Source organism: Myotis brandtii, unplaced genomic scaffold, assembly GCF_000412655.1.
Source record: "Myotis brandtii unplaced genomic scaffold, ASM41265v1 scaffold49, whole genome shotgun sequence".
In the NCBI taxonomy this organism is placed as follows: Eukaryota; Metazoa; Chordata; class Mammalia; order Chiroptera; family Vespertilionidae; genus Myotis; species Myotis brandtii.
Window position 1 is genome coordinate 4,909,697 of NW_005368707.1, and position 14,325 is coordinate 4,924,021.

Genomic DNA, 14,325 nt, shown 5'->3' on the forward strand with positions numbered 1-14,325 from the left:
CACAAATTTTTGTGCACCGGGCCTCTAGTCCTATATAATAAAAGCCAAATATGCTAAGTGTCCGGTCGACAGGTTATCCGTTCAACCAATCAAAGCATAATATGCTAATGATGCTGCTCAACTGCTTGCTCTGATGTGCACTGACCTCCAGAGGGCAGACCGTTGACTGGTCGACCAATCAGTATGATGTGCACTGACCACCAGGGGGCAGATGCTCCAACCAGTAGGTTAGCTTGGTGCTGGGATCCGGCCAATTGGGACTGAGTGAGATGGGCCGGACATGCCCTGGAGCCCTCCCGCAGTCCCTCTCTGGCTGGCCAACCTCCTTTGTCTCTCCCTGGCCCCAATCATGCACCAGTAGGGTCCCTCGGCCAGGCCTGAGCCCTCTCGCAATTCAGGACTCCTCGGGGGACGTCGGAGAGCCGGTTTCGGCCCAATCCCGCAGGCCAGGCCAAGGGACCCCAATGGTGCACGAATTTGTGCACTGGGCCTCTAGTATTAACATAAAAGAGCTTTCATCATGCTCTCATACTTTCCCATCAGTTTCCCCACAAACACACAAACAACAAGACAGGGAGAAAATCTAGTTGATATCTTTGAAAAAACAGAGCATTTAAAAATTGCTAGTGAATAGTCAGAAATTTCTTTATCTATCTATATAAAAGGCTAGTATGTTAAGTGTCCTTCCAACCTTCTGACCGGTCACTATGACAAGCACTGATCACCAGGGGGCAGACACTCAACGCAGGAGCTGCCATGATGCACATAGAGAAATGGCACCGTGGACCTGGCACCCAGAAAGCAACACTCAGCTTCCCCCAAATGGGACACAGGCCCCGCCACCACCCTGGAGCGAAAGCCCACCAAATTGCAGCCAACACTGCTGAGACCCCATGGCGCAAAATGCAGCCCATAGCCCAGCCCAGCTGGGAAACGGTTGCTGTGGGTGCTAGGTAATGATGTCACATAGCAATGCCCGGCTTCCTCTCCTAGCAACTAGCCTCCTTGAAGTTCCAGGAACACAGGTGGAAATATTTTACACTTTAACCAAATGTCTGTGAAGCGTTTTCCCATGCTTCATCTCATTTGATCCTCACAGAAGTCCTGGAGTAGGTACATAGGAGACTCAGTGGAATCCTTTTTTCTTTTCATTAGCCGGAAAATGGAGATTTAGAAAGCTTAGAAACTTGACCCAACTGAAAAGAAGTAAGGAATGGTGGACCTTGAAAATGACTTCAGGTTTTCTCACTGCACAGAATATAGTCAAACACTGCTGCAGTTAAATATTTTACCCTTTGTTCTCCCTGCATGATCTATAATAATAATCTGCTTTATGTTGATATTTACTGCTGTGTTGCTGACAATTACCTGAAAGAGAAGTTGGGGTGCTTCACTGGGCTGGAAAAAATTTAGCTAAATCAGAAATCAGGTCTAATTAAGCAAGTTTATCTATCCTATATAATAAAGAGCTAATATGCAAATGGTCATCACACCCTTGCACCGGGGGACCTGAGGCCAGGCTGGGAAACCTGGAGCCACACCCCCAGCTCTGGCGCCGGGGGACCTGAGGCCAGGCTGGGGGACCTGAGGCTGTGCCTCCTGCCCCGGCGCTGAGGTTGGGGACCTGAGGCCATGCCCCCAACCCTGGCGCTGGGGCCAGGAGACCTGAAGCCACACCCCCCACCCGGAGGGGCTTGATGGGGGACCTGAGGCTGTGCCCCCTGCCCGGTGCTGGTCTGGGGGACCTGGGGCTGTGCCCTCCACCCTGTGGGGCTTGAAGGGGGTGGGGCCGGCCGGGTCTGGGTCTCACACGATTTCAAGATGCACACTGGTGGGTGGGGACTGGACTCTGGGTCCCACAGCACACCCCAGACTGACAGGAGGGCGATTTTCATATACATTTTACTAATTTTCTTTCATCTCTGATACTTCTATTATAGAGAAAGGGCAAATAGCAATATTAAAATATTTCCTCTATTTAATTCCCTCTTAATGTGCACAATTTCATGCACCAGGCCACTAGTATATATATAAAAGGCTAAATTTATTCACACATGAGCAATACATATAAAGCTCTCGCTGGTGCCAATAGCACGTGTGTGTTTTAATCTGTCATTATTGATCGTGAATTTGGTTGACACTTCTATTGTAGAGAAAGGGCAAATAGCGATATTAAACTATTTCTTCTAATTAATTTTCTTTCAATGTGCACGAATTCGTGCACAGGGCCACTAGTATTATATAAAACACCATTTTGCCTATTTCCAATGTTTTACTTCAAGGCCACTTATTCCTCATTAACCAAAAGTTCCAGATGGCATTTTTTTTTTTAAAATCACTATTTGGGGGAACAAATTCTTCAAGCCAGTAATGTCTTAATTATAACTAAAACTCTGATATGTTCCTTAAGCTATGCAGTTAACACATAATTTACTTTTGAAATCTCAAAAGGACAAATACAGAATAAAATATGAAAACTCATTGATATACTTTTATTTGAAACTAGAGGCCTGGTACATGAAATTCGTGCACGGGGGATTGGTCCCTCAGCTTGGCCTCTAGTTTATTTTCTCTCACAATCCAGGACTCCTCAGGGGATGTCTGACTACTGGTTTAGAGGTTAGGAAAAACCCGTGTGAGAGAATAAACCAAAACAATACAGAGGCCACTCCAGTGAGATGGGTTCTGAGAAGCTAGGGTTAACTTTCTGCGTGAAGATTCGCCAGGCCAGGGAAGAGGGGAGGAAGGAATGAATGGGTGTGTGTGTGTGTGTGTGTGTGTGTGTGTGTGTGTGTGTGTGTGAGAGAGAGAGAGAGAGAGAGAGAATGAGAGAGAGAGAGAGAGACACCTCCCCGACAAAGATTCCAGACTCTCTTGTTTTAAAGCACAAAACTTTGCTTTCCCCACGTTTATTGCTTATCTAAACACAAACCATCGTGTACTTTAAGCAACATGTATTAGGGAAGGAGAATGCAGCCTTAAAGCAAAGAGTGGGGTTGTCAGTAGTGAGTAACTCCTTTCTTCCCCCCAGCTGAAGCTCCTCGGGGGCCTGCCTCTTTGCAAATCCACATTTATCTCTTGGCGTGTGGGAGGTTAGGGATCGCAGCATTATCCTGGGAGGGGACGGTTATGGGGACTGCACCCATGGTACTCGCCCTAAGTTTCATTTCCTCACCCTCCCAGGTCGCTTTCCACCCCACCACTGATCCAGTTAATGGGGTCGGAGGTCTGCAGTTGGACACCTCCAGGCAGAGAGGGCACTGGGGGCCGGGTGGTCCAGTCCAAGGCCCCTGCATCCATGCTCCACCCCCACCAGCTTCTTGCCTGTGAACAGTGGCTTGGGGTGTTCCACCCTACCATGCACCAGACTCAATCCGACTGGGTGTAGGGAGAGATTGGGCGGTTCTGTGGCTAGCGCCTTTGAGTTGCATGCTGCTGGGGAGAAAAGAAAAGCCTCCCCAGAAAGAGGTTTTTCAAAAGCCTTCAGGGACCAGGAGGTTGGCTGGCTGGGGCCTGCCTTCCCCCAGCTGCTGGCAGCTGGCCCCACTCCCCGCCTGCACCCGCCTAGGCCTGGCACTGCCCACATCCGGTGCCACCCACCCCCGGTTCCCCATTCCCCCCTGGGCGATCAGCGCCTGCCAGCCAGGGGGAGGGACTGGGAGGTTGGCCAGCAGGCCCTGATCAGGTGATTGGGTGGTCAGTGTGCGTCATAGCAACTGGTCATTCTGGTCGTTCGGTTGTTCCGCTGTAACAGTCGCTTAGGCTTTTATATATCTAGATGAGAAATTATCTTTTAAGGTCACTACTATACAGGTGTAATATGGCATGTAATACAGCATAATAACTTCAATTATGACCAAAGCCTATAAACAGGGGAGTAAAAAGAACAGGAAAAAAATGCACCAAAATATAGACTAGTTGGTAAAGCTTTGGGTGATATTTGCTCCCATTTCCCTCTATTTAAAATTTTTTTCTATTATAGTGGTTTGCATTTGAAAATAGTGCTAACACATTGAAAATTTTTTATTAGACATGGGCTCACAGCTCTATGAGGGTTCATTTAGTAAATCAAAAAGGTGCAATCTACTGGCTAGATACAACCAAAGAAACACTGAACACTTCGCCATCACTCCAGTATCAAATATCTAGTATCCACTAGAGCAGCGGTTCTCAACCTATGGGTCATGACCCCTTTGGGGGTCGAAAGCCCCTTTCACAGGGGTCGCCTAAGACCATCGAAAAACACATATATAATTACATATTGTTTTTGTAATTAATCACTATGCTTTAATTATGTTCAATTTGTAACAATGAAAATACATCCTGCATATCAGATATTTACATTATGATTCATAACAGTAGCAAAATTACAGTTATGAAATAGCAACGAAAGTAATTTTATGGTTGGGTGTCTCCACAACATGAGGAACTGTATTAAAGGGTCGCGGCATTAGGAAGGTTGAGAACCACTGCACTAGAGCAGCGGTCACCAACCTTTCGGACCTCACAGACCACCAGTTGGCGACTGCTGCACTAGGTCCGAAAGGTTGGCGACCACTGGTTTAAGGAAACCTTTGGAGCAGTGGTTGCCAACCAGTGGTCTGTGGACCACTGGTTGTCTGTAAAATCCGAAAGGTTGGCAACCGCTGCACTAGAGGGCGGCAGAATTAAGCTACCAGCAAAGTCTGGATACATTGGCTGCCAGAATGTTACTTTCCTTTCACCTTGCTTGAAAATTTTAAATAATTGTTCTTTATGGTTGAAACTTTACTATTGCTGACTTCCAACCTTCATAAACTACAGTTACAAACATCAAGATAAAAAATGCAAATATAAAAAAATTAAAAAGCTAAAATAATATTGACAATTTATTTAATGTTCATAGGTATTTCAGTTGGTCACTAGACAGGAACAAAAATCCCACTGTATCTTCAATTCATTCAGTACAAATTGCCGAATAGATGGACTTTTATTTTATAATCTTTGCAAGGAAGGGAAGGGGTTCCTTAGACTTAAAGTTTAATAGCAAAGACTGGAAAAATAGCCATACCTAGAAGTCTAATAAATGACAACCCAAACCTTACTATCCAGTCAAGTACTCACTGAAATCCTGCCCCCACCAATTGTGCCTACTGTCTCACCTTACCCCATTAACAACTAAAGCTGAAGTGTACTGTTTTCTCTCGACTTTTTCACAAGACAAGTTTTGGATATTCAGAACTAATGACTTTTAATTCACTTAAAAATTTCTAACACTTTATGCATTAACAAAAACTGCTCCATCTATGTTGCACACAAATTGCACAATATGGCAAAATTGATGGTTTAAAGAGAATTCTTAATCAAGATTTTAGTAGAAAAGTGTAGTATGCTAGCTATAGGTATAACCAAAAATAATTATCTGAATTAATGTTATTAATTTTATTGAATTAAAACTTTATTTTTTAATTAAATTTATTGGGGTGACATTGGTCAACATGAACATATAGGTTTCAGGTTGAATTAAAACTTTTAAGCTTTGACTTACACTTTAATGATAGGTTCTAAGTTTGAGTTAGAACCTGTAAGTTTGAGATTTGTGAACTGACCACAAATCTATTTCCTTTTAGAGCTATGTCATTAGAATTAAAGGCATAAAAAAAGCTATACACAGTATAAGGTAAACAGATGATTTTTTAAAATATATTTTATTGATTTTTTACAGAGAGGAAGGGAGAGAGATAGAGAGTTAGAAACATCGATGAGAGAGAAACATCGATCAGCTGCCTCCTGCACATCTCCCACTGGGGATGTGCCCGAAACCCAGGTACATGCCCTTGACCAGAATCGAACCCGGGACCCTTCAGTCCGCAGGCGGACACTCTATCCACTGAGCCAAACCGGTTTCGGCCAGATGATTTTTAATGTTTGAAAGTTGAAGACTACATAAACGAGCGGCAGCTGACATGGCAGAAGAAAGGAGGGGAAGCACACCTTGGTGCCTACAGAGAGTGGCTGGGAAAGGAGTCAGAAAGCCAGTCTGTCTTACAGAACCCAAGGCAGGCTCAGAATTGGGCCCCCAAATTCTTGCAATGAAGCCCTGTCAGTTAAATAAAGTTCTGTTCACTCCTAGCACTTCCAGTTAGAGATCAAAGGCAGCCAGAGACCACCACACATCTGAGAGAAGCCAACCAGTAAGAGAGATGGAAACAGAATGGCTATTATCAACAAGACAGGTAATAACAAATGTTGGAGAGGATGTGGAGAAAAAGAAACCCTCATTCACTGCTGATAGGAATATAAACCGCCACTATGGAAAACAGTATTAGAGTTTCCTCAAAAAATAAAAGAACAGAGTTACCATTTGACCCAGCAACCCCTCTCCTGAGTATCTACCTCAAAACTTTAAAAACATTAATTTGCAATGATATATGCACCCCTATGTTCATTGCAGCATTATTCATGGTGGGCAAGACACGGAAACAATCCAAGTGTCCTTCAGTAAGTGAATGGATAAAGAAGTGGTACATGGAATACTACTCAGTCATAGGAAAAGATGAAGTTCTGCCATTTATGACAACATGGATATTATTATGCTAAGTGAAGTCAGTCAGAAAAAGCTAAGAACCATATTATTTCACTCATATGTGGGATATAAAACTAAAACTTATGGACACAGACAACTGTATGGTGGTTACCATAGGGAAGAGGTGGGGGAGGGAGGTAGTAAAGGGTAAAGGGGTCCAAATATATGGTGAAGGGAGATGATTTGACTTTGGGTGGTGGGCACACAGTGCCATATATCAACCAGGTATCATAGAAATGTACACTTGAAACCTATATAATCTTATTAACCAATGCCCCAATGAATTCAATTTTAAAAAATCTGAACTCATAAAAAAGTTGAAAGCATTTCCTAAAATCTCCATGCTAAGAACATCACATTTTTTAGTGATTACTTAATAGAGCAACTTAGACTCTATGGTATCAGCAAATGAGTTGTCCTGAATAAAATAAAACTACTACATAAAAAAAAGAAAATTAATGGGAATGATAACATTCAGAAGTAAATAAAAACTTAAAAAAAAATAATCCTTAACCTCAGAAAGGCAAAAAATTGTATTGGTAAAAGAACAAAATGCTATAAAAAAGAATGACAGGATATAAGAGAACACTATAAATTAAAAATAAGATAAACAAAACAAAGAATGATAAAAGGGTTGGAACATAGAGTCAAGGAAATTGCCAAAGTAGAAAAAGACAAAATGAAAAATAAGAGGGAAAAAATTTAGAGATTCCTGTAGGAATACTGCCCTAAGAGTTCCAAATTTCCAAATAATGGGGATAACTAGAAACAAGAAGGAATAAAGAATAATATAAAAGAAACAAAAATCCCCACCCTCACTGGTGTTTTTCAGTGGTGAGAGCATCCACCCAGCACCAAAGGGTCATGGGTTCAATTCTCAGTCAAGGGGCACGTACCTGGGTTGCAAGTCCAATCCCCGGCCTTGGTCAAGGCGCGGGAGGGAGGCAACCAATCGATGTCTCTTTCACATCGATGCTTCTCTCTCTCTCTCTCCCTCCCTCCCTCTCTTCCACTCTCTAAAAATCAATGGAAAAAATATCCTTGAGTGAGAATTAACAACAAAAATTTCCCTGAAAGTAGGTAAGACCTGCAGTCTTGATGACCACAATAAAATGAAAAGGTACATACCAAATCACATTATAAAATTTCAGAATCCCAGGAAGACAGAAGGTTCTAAAAGTGTCCAGAGAATAAAGGGATGAGGGAAATTACCAAAATTGGTAATATACAACATATCATACAATGACTTTGTCTCCAGAAAATAATAGAAACGTCTTTAGAACTGCAAAAATTAATTTCAACCTAGAACTCTGTACTTTATTAAATAGAAGGCATTTCAGAGAGGCTAGATCTCTAGAAAATGTCTTTCCATGCATCCTTTGCCAGGAAAAAGTGCTCCAATAAAACAAGGAAGTATAACAAAACAGAGGAAAATATACAACCTAGGACAGGGATTTTCAACCAGTGTGCCCACATGGCACACTGGTGTGCCACAAGAATTTTTAAAACATGCAATACCTGACTAGACAGGGGCACTGACCTCTTTTCCTTTAGATTGTCAAATAATAAAATGACAACAGAAAACACAACAACAGATGTCCTGTGTTAATGAATCAAAATTCCACCTGTTATTCTTTGTCAGATCAGCAAACAATATACTTTTTGGTGAGCTGCAGAATTGTAGTAATTACTTTATATATGCCATGAGGTGCAAAAGGTTGAAAATCACTGATCTAAGACATAGGGGATCCAACACAAGAGAACAGTTATGTGAGATCCCAGATGATCTTAAAGAAATAGGCCAGAAAAACAGGAACAGAACAGGCCTAGGGAAAACAAGTCTATACTAGAATAGGATAACAAAGGCTGGGGGAGACGGCTTCCACTAGAAAATGGAACAAATGTGTTCAGTAAATGGAAAATATTTTTGACAAAACTGTGACAAATGTTATACCATTTTCTGGGGGAAAAAACTATTAGCAAGCAGAAAGTGAATATAGTAAAAAAATTAATTCCACACACACACAAATGAGGACTTATTAGGTATTATGTTAATGTAGCATAAAAGTAGTATTCTGTCTGACAGTTATCTTTTTCAGCCAAATTACTAGATAATTAGGTACAAAATATGTTATTTTTGAAAAATGGGAGACCAGCCTACTTGCTGCGTTTGGCTGTGTGAGATCATGTTGACTAGGAAGAAGGGGGTGGATTATCGGGAGAAGTGTAGAAGTGCTCAAATTTCAGTAATATTTGAGAAAAAGAATGAAGGGTATACAAGAAAGAGGCAAAGCCAGAGAACTCTATGGCTCAGCAGTAAAAAATAGTCATAATCATGTAAACATTGATTCTGATTTAATAAAAACCATGATACATGTTGAGGGGACAGAGGGAGGGAAATAAGGCTATGCCAGAGGGAGAAAGTTAGCTTTCAGCTGCTATGACAATGAGTCAATAGATAGTGTTAAAAATTGACCTAGCTATTTTATTATTTATTTTGTTAAAAAAACAAGATTAAAAATTAAGGTAGATCTTTATACCATAACCATTTATTGACATTTAATGTAAAGTCAGAACTCCTTAAAAAATGGACATTACTAAGCCAAAAACTTTCCTAAATATGTAAGTTTAATAAGTAAGATAACAGAAGAGATTTAGAAAATCTACCAAAAAAGGTCTATGCTAATGATATTAGGTCCATTATATATTTTTAAAAACCATGGCAGACAATTATTAATTCAAATTATTAATTTCTTACTTAACTTTTCAACTGTTTACTTACATGGTATGAATAGTTCTTCTTCTTCTTTTCTCCCACTAAGAATAAAAAAAAATTTAACTGATCAATTATGATACAAATACCATAGGAAAACAAAAGTTTGTATGTTGAAAGACTACCAACATACAAAATATGACAAAATTTTATTCCATTTTTAAAAATAATTCTTAACAAAATTTATAATTTAAATCAGCTGGCAAGATGAGTCCCATAAAGTAAAATCTTAAAACTTTTACTTTTCTGACCTAACAAAAAAATATTCTATATTAGGTACAAATAAAAGTCTCTTCATGTACAAAAGAAAAGGGCAAAGCAAATTAGGCCAGTAAGAAACTTAGCTAATAAAGAAGTTTAACTGTTGTGCTTCTGAACCACTACTCAATTGCAGTGTCTAATTCTACATTTATACCCACTTTACTTGAATCATCAGGATCTAACAGTTGAGAGCTCTAAGAACCTGCCAGGCACCTGGAAGCATCCTAAACCACTGACTGGTAATCAACTAGGATATTTTACTAAGAAAATATGAATGGAGGGCATGTGCTGGGGGGTAGGGGAGACCGGGGGGAAGTCCATGGGGGAAAAAGAAGACATATGTACTACTATTTGTAATATTTTAAACAATAAATAAAATAAAATAAAATAAAATAAAGGAAAAAATAAAAATATGAATGGGTCTTTACTCAATTGCAAAGTAACTGATCTAATTTAAATTTTACAATGATGTGGCTAACCTAACTAAACATAAGTACAACACACAAAATCATTTTGCTTTAACAAAGATCAGAAGAAAAATAAAAGCTCCAAAGAGGGTCTTGGGCTGTACTGTTTCCCACACTGCCTCCTTTATTAGGCAGGACGGCATCATAGGCACACATTCCTTAGGACTGAAGATAGGGGCACGGGATAGCTTTTCCTTTACTGGCTCACCCTCTCTCTACACATGAGCAGAACCATGACTCTGGAAGAAACTGAGAAATACAACAATCCTAACCAAAAATGATCAGCTTCAGACAGTCAAAATGCACACATGCCATGAAAACAAGTGTTAAAACCCCATTTTTTATTGTGCTGCATGGCTTCAAATAAAATGGAACCGCCACTCCTTGTACTTCTGCTTTCATAATCAACTGAAAGATTTGATCATATATGCCTTTTTAAGCAAGTAAACTCGACTGAACATAACATTAAGGAAAATAAGCTGGCAAGCAGAAGTGTCAAAATCCTACACTGGTTCTTATCCTAACACAAACAGGACACAGGAAACTGGCAGAGTTGCACATGCTGGTGCTAAGCTCCTGGGGACCCCGTAGGGCTCTGTTCCTCTGATGCACCCTGGCAGCATGACATAGAGTGAGAGAGTTTGAATAGCTTAAGGGTTCTAGATGTGAGACAGGATCACTTGGTTGAGTGATATGTAAAATAAAGCCAAACTCACAAAGTCAATCCTCATAGATAGACAGCAGATATTTTTGATTTCTTCAAATAAAAACCTGTGACCTAAATCCTATCTTGACTTACCATCCATTTGAGATTTCTTCAGGAAAATTGTGCTTGCCTTTGGATGGTCAGAAGGGATTAATTCTAAAACCAACTCTATATAGGAAGAAGAGAAAAAAACATACTAATTTAGTTGAGTAGAAAATACATAATTTTAAAAATAGCTACACATCACTTTTAATCACTTATAACAGTGTTGGGAAGAGATTTTTTAAGTAATGGTAACAAGCCAATTTTAGTAAAGGCAACAATATAAAAATTCTACTGGGAAAATTCAAAATTGTAGAATCTTTCCATATATGTGGAATAAAACCAGGCTACGTTTTAGACCTTTTTTTTAACTTGTACCTAAGTAATCTCTGAACCATATATGTGTTTCCCACCTTCTACTTTATCAATTAGAAATACAGTCACTCTCTTTTATTTTGATATTACTAGCACATTCCAGAAAGTGTCAAGAAGCAAGTTATGCTATGGCCAATTAGTGTCAGATACCTGCTAGTATGTCAAATATGCCCAAATCACGTGAGCTGTTCTTGGCAAATGTTCTTTACACATTTAGGTTAATTCTAACTCCATTCAAAAAATGAACTTATTTAGTTAGTTGCAGCTTACTTGGGGCTATTCATCACGGCACATTTAAAAGGATAGCATAAAAGCTCAATGCTCTACTCTACTTTCATGGTAGTGACTTTTTATACTTTCATCAAAGTGATTTTTAAATTCTGCCCTCAATTTCCAAAGCTAAAGTTTCACTTCTTCCTTCCATGCCCCACGATTAATTTGAGACTTCAATAAGAATACGTCTGGACCTGACCCTAGGGCTGCTTGTACAAATGAAATGTGCTGTAACTATGTAAAGGTAGGTCTGCCTGCAGTCCACCTTGCATCAAGGTGGGACAATCTTCTATTTTGGCAGGAATACAAAACAACTACTTTTGAATTTTAATAATATAAAGTTTTTTCACACATCAACAAAAATGCATTTGGCACATCTATCACCCCCATGTCGGCCTCTTCTGTTCAGCGGCTGTGTTACACAGTCATTTCACATCTGTAGGTATTGATTTCTCCATCAGCAATAGAGGGAGAATATTCATGAGGCTTTATTTGCAGTTAGAAGGGCCAAATGAGATATACATGTAAGTGAGTTGTAAATCTTGAAAGAATTATATAAAGGTCCTAATTTGGTCTCTCATCCAACACGACTCATCTACCAACTGTTTATAAAATCACTCAGACAGAGGCTCACCTTACAGCACAAGCAGAGCAAGCAGAAGGTTTCACAGGTAATCACTTGCTTTGTGTTTAAAGGTGCACAATATGGAGTCTTAACTCCTAAGATTTTATGTTACAAATTAAAGCCTAAATTTATGCTCCTAATTTGTTCATTTTTTCCCCCACAATATTTGAGTATGCTGAAAAGGGAGTTTTTTTCAGTTAGAAAGCCACGTGCACCCAAGGGAATCCACCGGCTACTTTTAAAGAATTTAAAAGCTCAACTAAAGTTTAAATAGAATAAGAGCTAATAATACATTTTCTCTATGAAATAATGGGGTTTTAACATCTTTGTGAAAGAATATTTTCTACTTAAAAAAACACAGTCTTGCCCTGGCTGGCGCAGCTCAGTGGTTAGAGGATCGGCCTGGGCACCAGAGGGTTGAGGGTTTGATTCCCAGTCAAGGGCATGTACCTGGGTTGCAGGTTCATTCCCAGGCCCTGGGGTGGGGTGTGTGCAGGAGGCAACCAATCAATATGTCTCAAATCAATGTTTCTCTCTCTCTCTTTACCACCCCTTCCTTCCACCCTCTCTAAATATCAATGGAAAAAAATATCCTCCAGTGAGGATCAACACAAACAAAACAAAACAAAACACAACAAAAAGCAACACAGTCTTTGTTAGCTACGTTGTTATCCAGAATTATTTTAAATCAATTATTTCCTATTTTCTTCCTCTCTCCTTCCTCTTCTCCACTCCCCCTCCCCCCCGCACCCCTTTAGGCATCCGGTCTTTAGAACCTTTACCTCAACATTCTTACAGTTAAACAGGCATCTACTGGCAGGAGGGGAGAGGATGGAGAGGGAGCCATGGAGACAAATATTCTTGTGCACGATATGGTGTCTTAACTCCCAAGACTTTATGTTACAAATTAAAGTCTAGAGTTATGTGTCTTCTCTTTTGAAACTTTTGACCAGCACTTTTGTGAGCCACCCCACCCCTCCTTTAGAACAAATAATATGAAAGTGAAGTCTGTTAAGTCACTGAAGTAAGACTGAAGACATATTTGTGTCAAAGTAGATATATTAAAGTAATCAGAACTCTGCGGGTTCTCCTTTGTGTAAAAAATAAACAAAAAATGATTCTCTGCAGCACTGGCAGTAACATTTCACATCATGCACAGTTCCTTCTCCCACCATTTCCTTCTGCGTTCAAATTATAGTTGGAAGGAATAAAGCAGCTTCTATCCAGGCAACTGAAAACAGCTTACTTAAAAACACCATATAGGTTCTATGTTGGTTATCTGTTTTGAATTTAAATAAAAAACCCTAAAATCTTTGCAGCTGAACTGTCCCAAAGATCAATTATCTTAGCAGGTGGGAGCAAGGGTATCACCAGGCCTTACCTGGTTCCTTCACTTAGGTGCCACATGGATAGGTAAGGACAGGGAGATGGATGGATACTCTGAGGTTGGGGTATTAAGTTTTCATTGAGAAAAGGAAGAAAATACACCCAGAAGTCTTCATAGAGTCCCAGGAGACACTAAACAGAGCCATGCACGAACAGGAAGGGCCACTGACTGGACTGTCTCAGGCTGAGTTGGGAACAGAAGAAAGAACCAGGGGTTTGGGTAGTGAAAAGGGAAAGAAACTGGCCAGACATGACCAGAAAAGAATAAGGGGTGGGAAGGCCAAGAAGAGCCAGCTCTTGGAAACCAGCTCCAGGCAAGGAGGAGCCTGATGGTGGCTCCCTTCTAGGAAATCCTGGGGTCAGGGGAGGCCAGAGGTACGCCTGAGAACATCAAACACCTGCCAGCTCCTTACCTTTGGGCATTTCCAGGTCACCGAGGCACAGCACAGGGTGGCCCTCGCAGGCTTGGAAATCCAACTCGGCAGGTTCCAGGGCAGTTGGGGCTGGTGGTGCTGCCACGGAGTTCCTGGTGCCCGCCACACAGACACCAGACTCATCATCCCGATTCACCCACCCAGAGTGCTGGCCCAGCTTGGGGCTGGCATTGGACTTCAGGCAGCAGGTCAGTTTGTTCCCCATTAGGAACTTCCACTCCTGGCTGCTGCCACCGCCTTCGCTCAGCAGTCCCCTCCACCCCCGCCTGACCACGCCACGCTGGTGTCAGCTGCTACTGCCTCCACTAAGTTGACTAGTCTGTGAGGATGGTAAGCAGCCTGACTTATTTAAAAGGTGTGGTGATCAGACAACTGCTGAGAATGACAACCACTTCAAGAGGAGAGCACAGCCAAAGCT

The 14,325-nt window shown here is 40.9% G+C and overlaps 1 protein-coding gene across 2 annotated transcripts in view; it reads right to left on the minus strand.

The window, feature by feature from the left end:
- The window catches only part of LOC102253222 (cyclin-Y-like protein 1), a 42,769-nt gene extending 28,657 nt beyond the window's left edge, over positions 1-14,112 (minus strand). The window contains exons 1-3 of one of the 2 annotated variants that reach the window (XM_005876560.2): positions 13,887-14,112; positions 10,866-10,940; positions 9,348-9,382 (exon numbers count right to left, since the gene is read on the minus strand). In XM_005876560.2, coding sequence (XP_005876622.1) covers positions 9,348-9,382; positions 10,866-10,940; positions 13,887-14,112 — 336 coding nt within the window. The remainder of the gene's footprint in view (positions 1-9,347; positions 9,383-10,865; positions 10,941-13,886) is intronic. The other variant, XM_014547951.1, reaches the window with a different exon arrangement.
- Positions 14,113-14,325: the final 213 nt, after the last annotated feature.